The 14644-nt window shown below is 38.5% G+C and overlaps 1 protein-coding gene across 1 annotated transcript; it reads left to right on the plus strand.

The window, feature by feature from the left end:
• The first annotated feature begins 2119 nt into the window (after positions 1 to 2119).
• tgm2b (transglutaminase 2b) lies at positions 2120 to 14294 on the plus strand. Its single transcript, XM_086087807.1, has 13 exons — positions 2120 to 2279; positions 5827 to 6006; positions 6971 to 7189; positions 8244 to 8362; positions 8664 to 8792; positions 8871 to 9048; positions 9211 to 9343; positions 11430 to 11536; positions 11632 to 11871; positions 11952 to 12227; positions 12693 to 12853; positions 12945 to 13081; positions 13593 to 14294. The coding sequence occupies exons 1-13, from the start codon at positions 2270 to 2272 to the stop codon at positions 13741 to 13743; spliced, it is 2040 nt and encodes a 679-aa protein (XP_085943933.1). The 5' UTR covers positions 2120 to 2269; the 3' UTR covers positions 13744 to 14294.
• Positions 14295 to 14644: the final 350 nt, after the last annotated feature.

Consider the following 14644-nt stretch of genomic DNA (forward strand, 5'->3'; position numbering starts at 1 on the left):
GGATGATGTCAGCAGCAGTGATGGTGAATGGTCGCCAGAAGAAGAAAAAATGGAATTAACAATTGGCAGCAGTAGTGACAATGAAGCTGAGAAAGATGAGGATGCTGATGAAGCCTCCCTTTTTTTTTTTTTACAGAAGAGTAGAAGGTGAGTATTGAGGGAAACAGACCCAATAGATTTCCCATTCGCATATTTTCCAAAGATCTGACAGATGAAATAGTGCCAATTTCCATTAAAATATGACATCTTTCCACTGAAGACAAACTGTATTACTGTTGACATAAAGTACATTTGAAAGAAAGTGTGTCATAGCAGTAGGCTGATCCATTTAGCAGTTTTGTAATATATTAAAATATGTGACCACAATGTTAAAGATCACACAAAAAAATATGTTTTATAGTGTTTACGCTTTTTAAAATTTATTATTGTTTATTTACACACATATTTCAACGGTCATCCGAATGCACGTTATCCACCCTAGTGGACATGTCACCAACTCCTTGAAAAAATTATGTTTAAAAAAAATGAAGGTGAGTATTTTTTTTTCATACCTAAAGAATGAAAACACTTGAGAAAAAAAAATCCTGATGTGGGTTATCATAATTTGTGCATGAAATAGCTAGAGATCGGTAGATAGAGATAGGTGTTGTTGATATATGACTTTCACAGGGATTCAGTGTTGGTTTTCGGCCCTGCCACTCACGCGCAACGATTTTTCTTGAAATAAAGTCTAAGGATGATGAAATCCTTACATTCTTTGCAATGGTGCATTGAGCAATGTTCTGAAACTTGACTCACGTAGTTGTTCATAAAGTGATGTTTTGCAATTAGTTACTGTAACTGTCAAGTGAATGCTGTCCCATGACATTATCTTTATTCTTTAGAACGAGGTATTCAGAGAGCATTAAGAAGAACACCCACCTACAGATGACCAAATACCGTATGCTTTTTCCCCAGAAAAAAGGATAGGAGCATTGGCGGGTTTCATCACACATTCAAGCTTGGAGCCTGACTATCACAGGCTGGTGGCAACTAGGTTTTGAGTGTTGTTTCAATTTGGATGATTCCGGTTCTGATTCTATGTTCTTCAGTTCGTTTCCAGTTCCGACTGATTCTCCATTCTTAAAATTGAGAGTCGCTAACCAGAGTTATTTTTTGGGATGAAATTGTATGAAGTTCTCCATTTTTGTATTTTCATGACCTCTTTACTGTTTGTGAACTATCCTATGAGCTTCGCAAAGGGCAACAGTGTTCCCTCACTGTAATGCGGTTCACCTTTCGCGTTCTCACTTGTGGATTTTTTTTTTTTGCGATTTTTTTTTTTTTTTGCGATTTTTTTTTTCCAGTAGTGTAACTAGTTTGAACAATGAGAGTGTTAAACCAAGAGAGAAATTTGCGAAAATGGTAACTGTGTACTTAACCAATTCTGATTTTGGATCAGTGTGGTGTCAGGCTGATCGAATGTCGGAGCCAAAGTTAGAGACAACGGGAATGCGGGACATAGAGAGGTGTTTTAATTTATGTACGTGTTAGTGTAACGACCTTTGATATTTAATGACGTGTTCAAACTTGGGACTTCTCGACTGTGAGGAAGATGGGTTTACCAGTGTTCCACTGCGTTGCCTGCTATTTTAATCTAAGTTATTATTCAATCAAACACCATTTTTCTGGACGAGTAAATTCCCTCAGTCCAATTATTTTTGTAGAATTTCCCAGAAGAGTGGAAGCTGTTTTTAGCTGCAACTACATTCTCTTCCATTTTCCTCCCTGTAGGTGCAATGATCACATGGTCCAATACAATATGTACTTCAGTGCCGTGCAAATGGATAGCTGAGTAATGTTCACGTTTTGAAGTAAAAAGGTGCAATGAAGGTCGTCATTGATGATGGCTGAATGACTGTCTTGAGCATTTAGCAAGCCACTACGTCGTAAACCAATGCCTGTAATTTACCATCCTGTTAATGCTTCCTAAAAACCATCATGACGTCATCGTTGAATCATCCAAACAAGTCTGCCTTGTGCGGCCACTGTGCAATGCACACTTCTTCAATGCAGGGAAGTTCCACTCTAACCCAAATGTGAATTGACTTAGCGGGAACGGCTTTCCCACCCCCCTCATGTCTTTTCGAGGGGAGGGTCGCATCACGCCCACACAGCACACTGGCATGGGGAGGAGGAAGAGTACAAATAACATGCAGATAACAGCAAATACACGCTTTATTTCCATTAAGGTGGTTCACGTGTGACATTCCCACTCAAAAACAACGTCATGGCTCAAGGTAAGGCATACTCGGTCATTTTTTGAGGCGCTCATTGACAAGGATGATAAGTAAATGTTGAATATCATTTTTTTAAATTTAGCTACTCACTTGACTTTTGGGATACTGCAACTTTTTCTGCCTGACCTCTAAGCATGTATGCATGTTAAAAAATAAATAGTTCACTGTGATGTTTGAATCTTTTGAATGTGGACCACTTGGAATAGCAGCAGAGCAGCTGGGGCTATAAGCAAAGCCTTTACCCCTGGGGCGGAATTCCAACACTCCCCAAGAGAAATCAGTCAAACGGGCCGATGACCTTTATTGTCAGTGCGGACAATTAGTAGCATGCCATAATCTATCTTTAGCTTATTGTGCCTAAAATGGATGCAGATTTTCAACAGGACGCCAGCAACATGACTGTAGTCATAATGTTGCGATTAAAAACAAGAAACATTTTATACTATAGTATGAAAAAAATCTATATATAATGAACGAAGTCAGATTTTTTTTTTATATATTTTTTTTTCGTGTTACGAGATAGAGTTGTAATATTACTTATTTTCTTTTTTTTTATTATCAGAATTTAAATGCCCAACCACAAAGTTTTACAAAAGATATTATGACTTTTTATTTATAACAGCTTAAGTCTAGTTAACTTATTTATACAATGTTTAACGTGCTAAAACAACATGTCCCTATCTTGCTCTTCTGTTTTTGTATGACGTCATCTGCTTTCCAGCTGTGGCAAAAAGCGTCCCAAATTTAATTTCTCATTGTATAAGTGTTACTAAAAGTGGGGTTACACATTTTTTTATCGACATATTCCAAAGTAAGGAAAAGTTTGTTTTGACTGAAAAGCTTGTGCTTGTTGTTGTTGTTTTTTGCCTTATAAGGTAAACTCAGGCCTCAGTTGCTCCTTGAAGCAAGATGACAGCAGTATTATGTAAAGGCTGGTTGTGCCTCTGTGCTATTGTATGCTGTATGTGAAAGCAAATGAGATGTATTTACACTGTTATACATTATTATGGATACATAGACCCCCAGTGAGGAAATGAATACTGTTTCCGATTTAAACACAAGCATGCCAGTGCTGATGGACTCAATGTGTGAGTGCAAAAATTGCATTTACTGGGTGAAATATTTGTTTTTATTTGCAGATTGTTTCTCATTTTAATAAGACCTGGGCAACAATACAGGGATTTTTTTTTATGTTTATTTTTATTTTTATGATATTTGCACAGATCAACTGAAATGGAATGAGTGAAAGTTGTGCTGTGGCCAAACAGCAAATCCGGTCCTCATTATTTCCCCAAGCTAAGTCATGTTGACATCTTTAAATAATTTGCTCCACTTTGTTGAACTGACATCTGTTCAATTAAGACACAAACCAAAGTCAATGAAACCACATTGTGTAAGGCAGTGTGCTCAGACAATATACCCGATGGCTTCATATAAACCAGCAAGAAGTCGTCGAGGCTTAGATTGCGTTTACTTTGGTCTCGCCTGACCAAGACATCGCAACCTCGTGCTTGTGTGCAGCCACAAAGACAAAACAGACATAGAGTTAGTTAACCTTCGGACAGGTCATGATTCATGAAGTGGCCTGTTTTGGCAGGAGATCAACAACCAAAGCATTCAATAGAAGTTGTGTTAACAGGAAATCGGAGGGTGGGATAGTCTTAGTCACGCCTCACCCTGGAGAGAAGGAGAGGCTGTACCGTGTGCGTGCGTGTGTGTGTGTGCGTGCATGTATATGTGTGGGAGTGGGAGTGTAGTGGAAGTAAATGTTCTCCACCTTCATTGGTGAAAGAGTCCTGCAGTGCACTGTTATCATCATAAAACAAATGTAATGATGAGGAGCTTTGGAAAGTCCCAAACTATCGGTAACACACACCTTTTATCTAAAACTCTTAAAACTTTTCATGCAAAAGGTCACACAGACAAAAAAGTAACATCACAATAAAGCGTATCAAGAGGAAATGTTACAAGGATAAAGTTGTAGTATGAAGTGTGACAATAGATAAATGAGACACTTAGAACGGCTAACTATTGAGCCACAGTGTTGTGCTTTATTTTGCCATTTTGTTGTCTTTTTTTCCTACACATTTTCCCACTAGCTGCCCTTGTCTTTAACCTTAAGGATATCCCACTTTCAAGATATTTGTCCAGGAACCCACCTTTTAAAATTGCAGCAAAGGTTTTCGATCCTTCGTCTTAGGTCATTCAAAAGGCCTACTCACAAAAGCATTAAGTTTGTTATCTTCACCTGTTCTATGGCGCTGTGACCACACGTCAGTTACAGAGTCGATAATAACGCCCTGATTCAAACTACCTTCTCTGCCTGGATACAGTTTGACATCATACTCAGAACAACATCTCGCCAACATTCTGCAAAAATATTGTTCACATTTCTGGCTTTGCTTCTTTAATAAGCTTTTGTGTTGCACAATGCTGTCAAGTTTCGGCACGCACCTGGAGGTGCCACCTCCAGGTGCGTCAGAAAAGTTTCCAAGATCGGTGTCAAAAAAAGATATAGCTAAAAAACACATCGTTTGTAGTGCATTTCAACCTTTTGTGACACCAATCCTAGAACTTTTCGGACACACCTCGTCGCATGGAACAAAGAATCCATTCAAAAATAATAGTGTCATCAGGTAAAGGTCCAAATTCAAGAAACTCCGGGTCTTTCTGATCTTCTCCAGCAAGTCTGGACAAATATTGATGCAATGTGCCACCAAGCTCGTTCAGTCAGCCGATGATCTGTTTCACTCTAAAAAGTCAGACACAGCTTCTTTGTAAACCTCTTGGACAAGTTTGACACAGTTTAAAAATGTGTCTTCTAAAAATGACAGTTATGTTCCTAATTTGCAATGAGTGAAGGTCCAAACTCCCATACAAGATTTTTGTTAGCGTTAGACTCCTTCATTTTGCAAAGCACTTTGTGACTTTTGTCAATGTAATGTGCCATATACAGTAAATAAATGTTACTAACTCACTCGCACGACATGACTCATGTACTAAATCTACACGGTTATACAGTACGACTCTATTTTTACTTTAGTGTCACCTGCTTTCTAGCTGGCTGTGGGACACTGCATCAAGCATCCAAATGAAATGTTTAACTTCCTGGGCGTTCCTATGAGAGGAAACAGTTTTTTTCTTTAATGTACTTCTGTAAATGTTTCCAAAGGTTGAAGTAATATTTTGACTGAAAAGCTTCAGACACGTTTGTTGTTTCTCATGTTATTAAGTAAGTAAGCTGTGTTTATTTAAATTCCACATGATGGGACAAAATAGTCAATATGTGGGGGGGGGGGGGGGGGGTTGTACTGCAAAATTAGAAGTCTGAATACTGTATTACACAAAAAGAGTTTTTGTTTTGGGTCAAGTAAAAAACAAACAAATGGAAAAAAAACTTCGAAGAGTGAATGGGTATGGCATGGGCCAACAAATAAAACATTACAAAGTTAAAACTCTCATAGTTGAAACTCAAACATTGCACTGTCTTTACTTTAATGGCACGCTATGAAACGCAATGTCTTTGCCAATGTTCCCTATCTTTAAGCTCTGGACATTGATCGGTGCGACTTGGAGTGCGACTTCAACAACACCGACCATTACACCGACCTCAACGGCGTGGACCGCCTGATCGTGAGGAGGGGCCAACTGTTCACCATCAGCTTGTACCTTCGCTCAGGGAGCTACCAGCCTGGACTCAGCACACTGGATTGCATAGCCGAGACAGGTGACGCTTGACAATTATTATTATTTTTTTAATAGGATGAGTGAATGAAAAGTAGGAGTGGGCTTAGTTTTTATTTTATTTTTTATTTTTTTGCAGTTTTCCTCCTACTAATTATTATTGCTAATTATTTTTTGAGCTAACGAATATTTAGTCAGTGCTAAATATTTGTCGAAAATAATAATAATAATAAAAATTTAAAAAAATACCTCTGACTGGAACATGCTCCAGGTTCCAAAGGTGGAAAGTGATCTATTGTGGTTGCGTCCTGTTAGGATGTTAATGAAATTCTGGACACGCCCAGTGCATTACCTACTCGTTTCATGCTGACACGGGTTGTTTTCCAGCCTATTGTCATTTCAGACACGGCAAAGAGGAAATGAGATGTAATGTTGATGGATAGGAAAAGGAAACACTTGTTTTTACACTAGCATGATTGACTGACGTTGAGGAATGTTCTGTTGTTTATTGTGATTGTAAACTCTTTTCTCCCACTGGGCGCAATATATGTCATTCGTTAACTTGTACTTGTCGTCTAACATTTAGTCAATGTCTCATGCCGACAATGATAAGACTTCTTGTCAGCACATCTGACAGTTTCATCAGGAAGCGCCGCTTGCCAAAAGGAGATGTGTGTATTAACTGATAAGAGTGTCTCCCACTTCAAGTTCAGCATATTTTCATGGGTTCAGCGAGAATCCTTGATTGCATGATTCCTTTGGTTTAGTGGGCAGTGACAGACGTGTAGGAATTGGAAGCAAGCATGACCAGGCTGAGGCTTATGTAATTTACCAGAACAGCAATCTGAACATTGACCAAATAGGGCCACATGAGGACCAAATCATCAGGGTCATAATAATTCATTCTCAAGAAGAGATTTAGAGTTTGTGTAGTTTGAAAGTTTTCCATTGGGGTTTGTTGGCCAGACTCAAATATTTTTTTCCTTTAACCATAATTACCACTCCAGGTCCTCAACCTTCTGAACAGTACGGCACCCGGGCCTCCTTCGGCCTGTCAGCCAACATTGACACTTCATGCTGGAGTGCGGCGGTCATCAGCCCTGCCGGAGACACTGTGGCCCTGTCCCTCTGTGCTGCCCCCGATGCACCCATAGGACGTTACGTTCTGACCATGGGACACTCGGCACGAATTGAATTCATCCTGCTGTTCAACCCCTGGTGCTCAGGTGGGTAACCTTTAAACACAACTTTGTGTTGTGTTGCTCTTTTACTGTCATGTATGCAATAATGTATGAAAATGAATTTAATGTTCATGTCTAGTGGATGGATGGATAAATGGATGGATGGATGCATGGATGATGGATGATGGATGGATGGACAGATGGATGGATGATGACAGTTGTATGAACAGATGAAAGATGGGTTACGGAGGGGTCTACAGAAGAATGGATGATGGATGGATGGATGGATGGATAGATGGATGATGGTTGGATGCAGCGTTGGACAGATGGATGCATGGATGAAAGATGGGTGAACAGATGAAAGGATAAATTACGGATGGGTTTACAGAAGAATGGATGGATGTATGTATGGATGGATGGATGGATGGATGGATGGATGATGACAGTTGGATGGAAGGATGGGTTACGGATGGGTCTACAGAAGAATGGATGGATGGATGATGGTTGGATGCAGTGGCGGACAGATGGATGCATGGATGACAGTTGGATGGACAGATGAAAGGATGGATTACGGATGGATCTACATAAAAAAGGATGGATGGATCATGGAAGGATAGATGATTAATAAATGGATGATAATGGGTGGGTGGACAGATGGATGGATGGATGAATGGTCAGATGGATGAATGGATTGATGATGGAAGGATGGATGATTAATAAATGGGTGGATGATTGGTGGACAGATGGATGCATGAATGGCTGGATGGATGGTAGCTTATATATATATTATATATATATATATATATATATATATATATGATGGAAGGATGGATGGATTCATAAATGTATGTATGTTGGGTGGGCAGATAGATGCATCGATGATGGATGTGTGGACAGCTGGATGGATGGAATATGGGTGATGTATGTATGTATTTATGTATACATTGATTGATTGATTGATTGATTGATAGCAAACCAGCTAAATGAGTGAACAGCATTACCCCAAATAAATGCTGTCATCTTTTGCTTCAATTTTATGAAGTGCCTGAGGATCAGCATGCACAGCCACAGTTTGTTTGACGGTGTCTCTTGGCAACAGGAGATGCTGTATATCTGGACAACAAGCAGAGTTTGGAAGAATATGTCTTGTCGCAGGATGGGATCATCTTTCAGGGCAATGCTAAACATCCAATAGCAACTCCATGGAACTTTGGCCAGGTACCAACATCAACACTCTGCAAGATCACACACATTTGTAGAACTTATTTTCAAAATATTATGCTGTTACATAACTGCAGATGAAACATTTAGTCAATGCTAATGAATCTGACAGCAGACAGAAGAGGATTGTTATTGTTTCCAATCTAATTCTACTCTTGGCATCACCAGCACATGACTTACGTGATTACTGAAGCTTTATGTACTTTAACGCCACCTGTTCAGTGGTTTCCAAAACATGTTTCTCACATATGTTGTTCTTCAGATGAAGGGCGGCAATAATGCTTTTTTTAATGCACAGTTTGAAAGTGGAATCCTGGATGTGTGTCTGCGGATTTTGGATATGAATCCCAAATGTCTGCGTAATCCAGGCAAAGACTGCTCAGGCAGGAGGAATCCCATCTACGTGTCCAGAGTTCTCAGTGCCATGGTCAGTTGACTTTCTCATCATAGTTGATGTTTTTAATTTTTTAATTTACTGCAAGTTGACACTCCTTTTTCCTTACAGGTGAATTGTAATGATGACAAAGGGGTTTTGCTGGGAAACTGGTCCCATGACTTTGATGGTGGGGTGAGCCCCATGTTCTGGAAGGGCAGTGTGGAGATTCTGCGCAACTGGGACACACAAGCTTGTCAGCCTGTTCGTTTCGGGCAGTGCTGGGTGTTCGCTGCTGTTGCCTGCTCAAGTAAGATAGGACAATGATGAGCCTGCCAACCTATCGCAAGGAAACACACTTTTCCTTACACTGGCACAATGCACAAATGTATATGTGACATGTTGCGATGCGCAGTACAGTATTATGTTAGTACAGCAAATTTTCGATACTCATGCTTTTATCATCCTGTAGTTTTCAGAGCTCTTGGCATCCCCTGCAGAGTTGTCACCAACTACTACTCAGCTCATGATGCTAACAGCAACCTGGTGATCGAACGCTACATCAACGAAAATGGGGAACTCATTCGATCCAAAGAAATGATCTGGTATCCATTTATCAAATCACATTTAAAATATTATTTTTCACTCATACAATGGATTTTTTTTCTCAAATTTTGTTTAATTGGCCGAGGTGGCGTACACATTGGAGTGCTTACAGGCCACATTTAATTTAAATTTTGTATTTTTTTTTCTGCTTACATAATGCAACTCAAATGTAATGTAATGAGGTTTGATAGAGTCACTAAGTTCAGACTGAATCTGGTGTGATTATAAATCTTGTTCCAGCAATGCATTAACATTTTAACACTGATTATGTGAAACAGGTTTTAAAGAGAATTAAAGATAAAGTAAAACAAACACCTAACAGCCAGAACAAGATGTTTGTAGAGTTATACAGTCACAAGTAATATTTTATAGGCATTGCTGGAATGAATAATGCTACACTCTAAAAACAGTTGGGTCAAAAATATTCCAACTATGGGTAAAAAAAAAAATGGACAGATCCTCTACTTGGGTCCATTTGACCCAACTTTCTGAGTTGTTTTTTTACCCAAGTACAGGATCTGACCAATATTTTTGAGTTGTTTTACATCAAAAGACCCATTTCTTGACTCAAAGTTGGGTCAAATTGGCCCATAAAGTTGATTGGTCCATTTTTGATCTATAATTGGCTTACATTCGACCCAACTGTTTTTAGAGTGTAATTGAGCTGAAACCTCTCAAGATTTGCTTATACACAGTAAATTCTGTAGAGTAAATTTTACTCTAAACTGAGTCTTTTTGGTCCCACTCTAAACCGAGTAAAATTTACACTTGGAAGAGAGCAAAACATTCACAGTAAATTTTACTCAACATATTTTTAATGTGGACTCTTCGTACCTCCAAGAGATATCCTTTTGGATATTAGCGAACTGTAGGAGTGGCATAGCTCAGGTGGTAGAGTGGCATAGCTCAGGTGGTAGAGTGGCAGTCTCCCAAGCTGAAGGTCATGAGTTTGTTCTTCAAGACTCGTGTAACTTTTTTTTTTTTAACAAACTAGTAAAATGTACTCAAAACATTTCCTTCTAAAATCTACTTAGAATTTTCGAGTAAAAATACTTTACCAGGTTTTTGTTATGGGAGAGGCCAATCCTCTCGTACACAGTAAAAATACATTAAAATTTTCCGCATTATAAGGCGCACCTAATAGCCTTTAATTTTCTAAAAAAACGAAAGTGCGTCTTATAATCCGATGCGCCTTATATGTGGATCAATATTGGTTAAGTACGGCTATCGTAGTCAGGGGGCGTCGCCAAAGTAACAGCGGTTAGAACGGTAGTCCCACACCTGAACAAGGCTGGGAGATATTGTAAATATGGATATAAATGTTTGAACAATGTTGAGTTATTGTTATATTGTTAATACATAACAGTATTGTGACTGCGCTACCAGTAACTTGCTTTGGGAGTGAACAGAGTTGTCAGAACTGGTTTGTATTGCATTACCGGTAATCAATATTGACTGACTGACTCATCTGATTTTTGTTGACGTTCCCTTTAGCGCAGATCCATCCAGTGGATGCTTAACGCAACCCCATCCACTACAGTAGTTTCTATTCTATGCGCCTTATAATGCAGTGCGCCTTATATATGGAAAATGTTTTTGAATAGGCCATTTGGAGGTGCGCCTTATAATCTGATGCGCTTTATAAAATACGTATTTTACTCTCTTCCAAGTGTAAAGTTTACTCGTTTACAGTGAGAACAAATAGACTCTGTTTAGAGTCAAATTTATCTTTCAATAATTTACTGTGTGTCATTCAGGATGATGATTTGAACTCCAGGCTTTGTTTGAAAAAAAGTTTTTTTAAACTGCATGTTTTTGGAATGTGGGAGAAACCCGTACGGTGACGTAGTGGTTAGCACATCTGCTGCAAGTGGACCAATTACTATGTTGGTAAAGACTGATTAAAAATATATTCCATTTATCTCAAAGTTAAAATGATCCTGACAAAACAACTTACAACCCAGTCAGATACTAAAGATTATTTTAGCTTAGAACCAACTGTGGCTGCAGCAATTCCCAGGTCTATGATGTCATGAAGTGTGTAAATTGCATTTTGAGTTGTGCTTATCATAGTGTTATTTTCAGGAATTATCACTGTTGGGTGGAGAGCTGGATGACCCGACCAGACCTAAGTGGTTCAGCTTATAACGGCTGGCAAGCCAGTGACCCTACTCCTCAAGAAAAAAGTGACGGTAACCAACTCTTTTGATGACTTCATCTATCAAACATTTATATGTCGGAATAGTGATGTGAAACAAGTCCCAACGCACACATTTGTCTTTTCCAGGAGTGTTCTGCTGTGGGCCCATCCCTGTCAAGGCCATCAAGGAGGGGGAACTCATGTGCAAGTATGACGCCCCCTTTGTCTTCGCTGAAGTCAACGCTGATGTCATCACCACCATGAAAAAAAAAGATGGCAGCACATCCAAAGTCACTTCTACCCAACTGGTGGGAAAGATGATCAGCACCAAGGGCATTGGCAGCGACCACAGAGAAGACATCACTCATCTCTACAAGTATCCTGAAGGTAAGCGGCAATACCTCCAAGCCACGACATCAAGTTCACGAAATGTCAAATCATTCAATTCCATTTCTCTGTCTGATTAGGTTCTGATGAGGAGCGTGAGGCCTTCATGAAGGCCGACCACCAAAACAAGCTTCTCCAGGTGAAGGAGAACGAAGGCCTGGACGTGACCATCAAAGTCTCCCCACAGATGAAAAAGGGCTGCGACTTTGACGTCTTTGCTGTCGTCACCAACAACACGCAGAGTGACAAGAAGTGCCGCCTGCTCTTCGGATCCTGTGCCGTGTCCTATAACGGCTCTCAGGGAGGGAACTGCGGCTTCAAAGATTTGCTCAATGTTGAGCTTTCACCTGGAGGAGGTGAGCAAGCCTTGTGATTGGAAATGGAATTGAAAAGACGCCTGCATGATCTAATGCACATTCAAAATATCAGTTAAAATATCAATTAGTATTTTTTGTTTATTATTTAGCCATCCATCCATCCATTATCTACTGCTTATTATTATTATTATTATTATTATTATTGATTTATTTAAATAATACAAAATATAATAATAATAATATTAAACAAACTTATTATTTAGTATTGTTGTTGTTATATTTATTAATTTATTGTATTATTATTTATTACAATAAATTATATATATATATATATATATAAATATAATAAAATTTATTATTTATAATAATAAACAAATGTATTATTATTATTATTATTATTATTATATTTATTGTATACATATATATTTATTATTGTTATTTATTTATTCTTTGTTTTTAATATAAAATATCAATTTAACTGTATATCATGCTCTTTTTTTCCAGCCAGGAAGGTTCCACTACGGCTCAACTATTCAAAATATGGCGGGCAGCTCACTGGGGACAACATGATCCGTCTGGCAGCTCTCATGTTCAACTACGCCACCCGGGAAGCAACGTTGGCAGTGAGAAACATTGTGCTGGACAATCCTGAAATTCAAGTCCGAGTGAGTGTTATAATAGAATCTGTCGTGATGAGGAAGCACATGTTTTGACTGCACTCACAAATGAGGCCGCTTTCAATGTTGTCTTTTGCAGATCCTGGGTGAACCCAAGGAGAATCGAAAACTGGCAGCCGAGATCACTCTAAAAAATCCCTTGCCGGAGCCCTTGGAGAATTGCTGCTTCAGCATGGAGGGGGCTAACCTGACTGGAGGAAGGGTCATCTCGGAGAGGTTTTATAGCTCCATTATGTTTTTGTATTAACTACAGTAGGCTATAAGTAATATCAAGTGTCAATGTAATAAAATCTTCATTTTATGTATTTTCTTGCAACCTAGTGGAAGAGCACAGAGGTGCCAGGATTGTTTCCCCCTCACAGATCAGACTCATCATGTAGCTACTATTGTTGGATAAATATGTCACCCCCCCCAAAAAAAATTTTTTTTTAGATTTGTACTTTATTTCTTTCCCCCACTGATAAGATGGATGGATAACTTTAATCTTAATAAATACTGGAGTTAACACAGATTTGCTTCTTCACTGGCTGAAGATTAAAGTTAAATTGTCCATGTTTTCTCTTATCAATGCGTAAAGCCTGAGTAGTTCAAACATTATTGGTCTCTTGTCTGTTTAAAAAGCTCTAAATGCTGTGATTACAGTATAAATGGTGATTTGTTATGTAAATATTGAGTCTATCGGAGGCCTGTGAGATTGCTTGGCACTAATATTTACTTTGGTCCACAGGCTGAGCTCCACAGTGGCTCCTGGGGAAGACGCCAAGGTGAAAATGTACTTCACTCCCACCCACAGCGGACTGAGAAAGCTGGTGGTTGATTTTGATAGCAGCAAGTTGTGTCACGTCAAAGGCTACAAAAACGTCATTATTGGAAAATAATCACGTTGTGCTGACCGCAATTGCTGGTCGTGACACAAGAGGAATATGAAACCTTCATCATACAACTTTATTTTGCATTATATGTCAAATATAGCCCAATAAAAATGATTTTTTTTTTCAATTCAGCAGCAAAAATGTAATGTAACCTAAGAATAGCTTATCTTGTGATAACATTTTTGTATGTAAAATGGCACATCATTTTAAACGTATTTCTCTCAAATGTAAATGTGAACAAATGAAGACTAAAGTGACATTTGGTGTTTTTAAATTGCCACAATTACCATTTTCAATAAGTCTTCAAATTACGATGCTGTGGGTTTATTTTTTTTCATTTGCACATTTAAAGCTACTATGAATGAAGTGAAATTTAGAAAAAAATTACAATTCATTCTGTGACTCCAACTGACTTCCACGTTGTTGTAAATTTAAAACTAACGGAATGAACGAATTTGTTCCTGGCTGAAAGTGGTGTTTGCAAGGCATTATGGGAATTCATGAGTGGTGTGTTGCGTGAGATAAGTGATTTTACATTAAATTTTGATTGATACGTATGTGTGTACTGCATGGGATTATTTAGCCCGATCCTTTCCTGTGTTGCATTACTGATTTCTGGTTGTTTGGTTTTCATCACATTTTACCATCTGCACAGGCATGACATAAAAACTATTAAAAATAAATAAAATTAATAGCACAAGATGTTAAGACATCACAGATGAAGATAGTTTTGAATCTTTAGAGTTTGTTTTCCGGAATATTTGATTTAAATTCCCAATTTTTATTTTATTTTTACTTTGTCAGCGACACTGTGGCTTCACTTGCTCTATAAAGTCGGTTTCAATTACATCAATTATTATTTTTTTCTTGGGAACAGAGCATCACACAATTTAACTTTTATATTACA

Source organism: Leptonotus elevatus, chromosome 10 (assembly GCF_054856555.1).
Source record: "Leptonotus elevatus isolate MCC_2025b chromosome 10, RoL_Lele_1.0, whole genome shotgun sequence".
In the NCBI taxonomy this organism is placed as follows: Eukaryota; Metazoa; Chordata; class Actinopteri; order Syngnathiformes; family Syngnathidae; genus Leptonotus; species Leptonotus elevatus.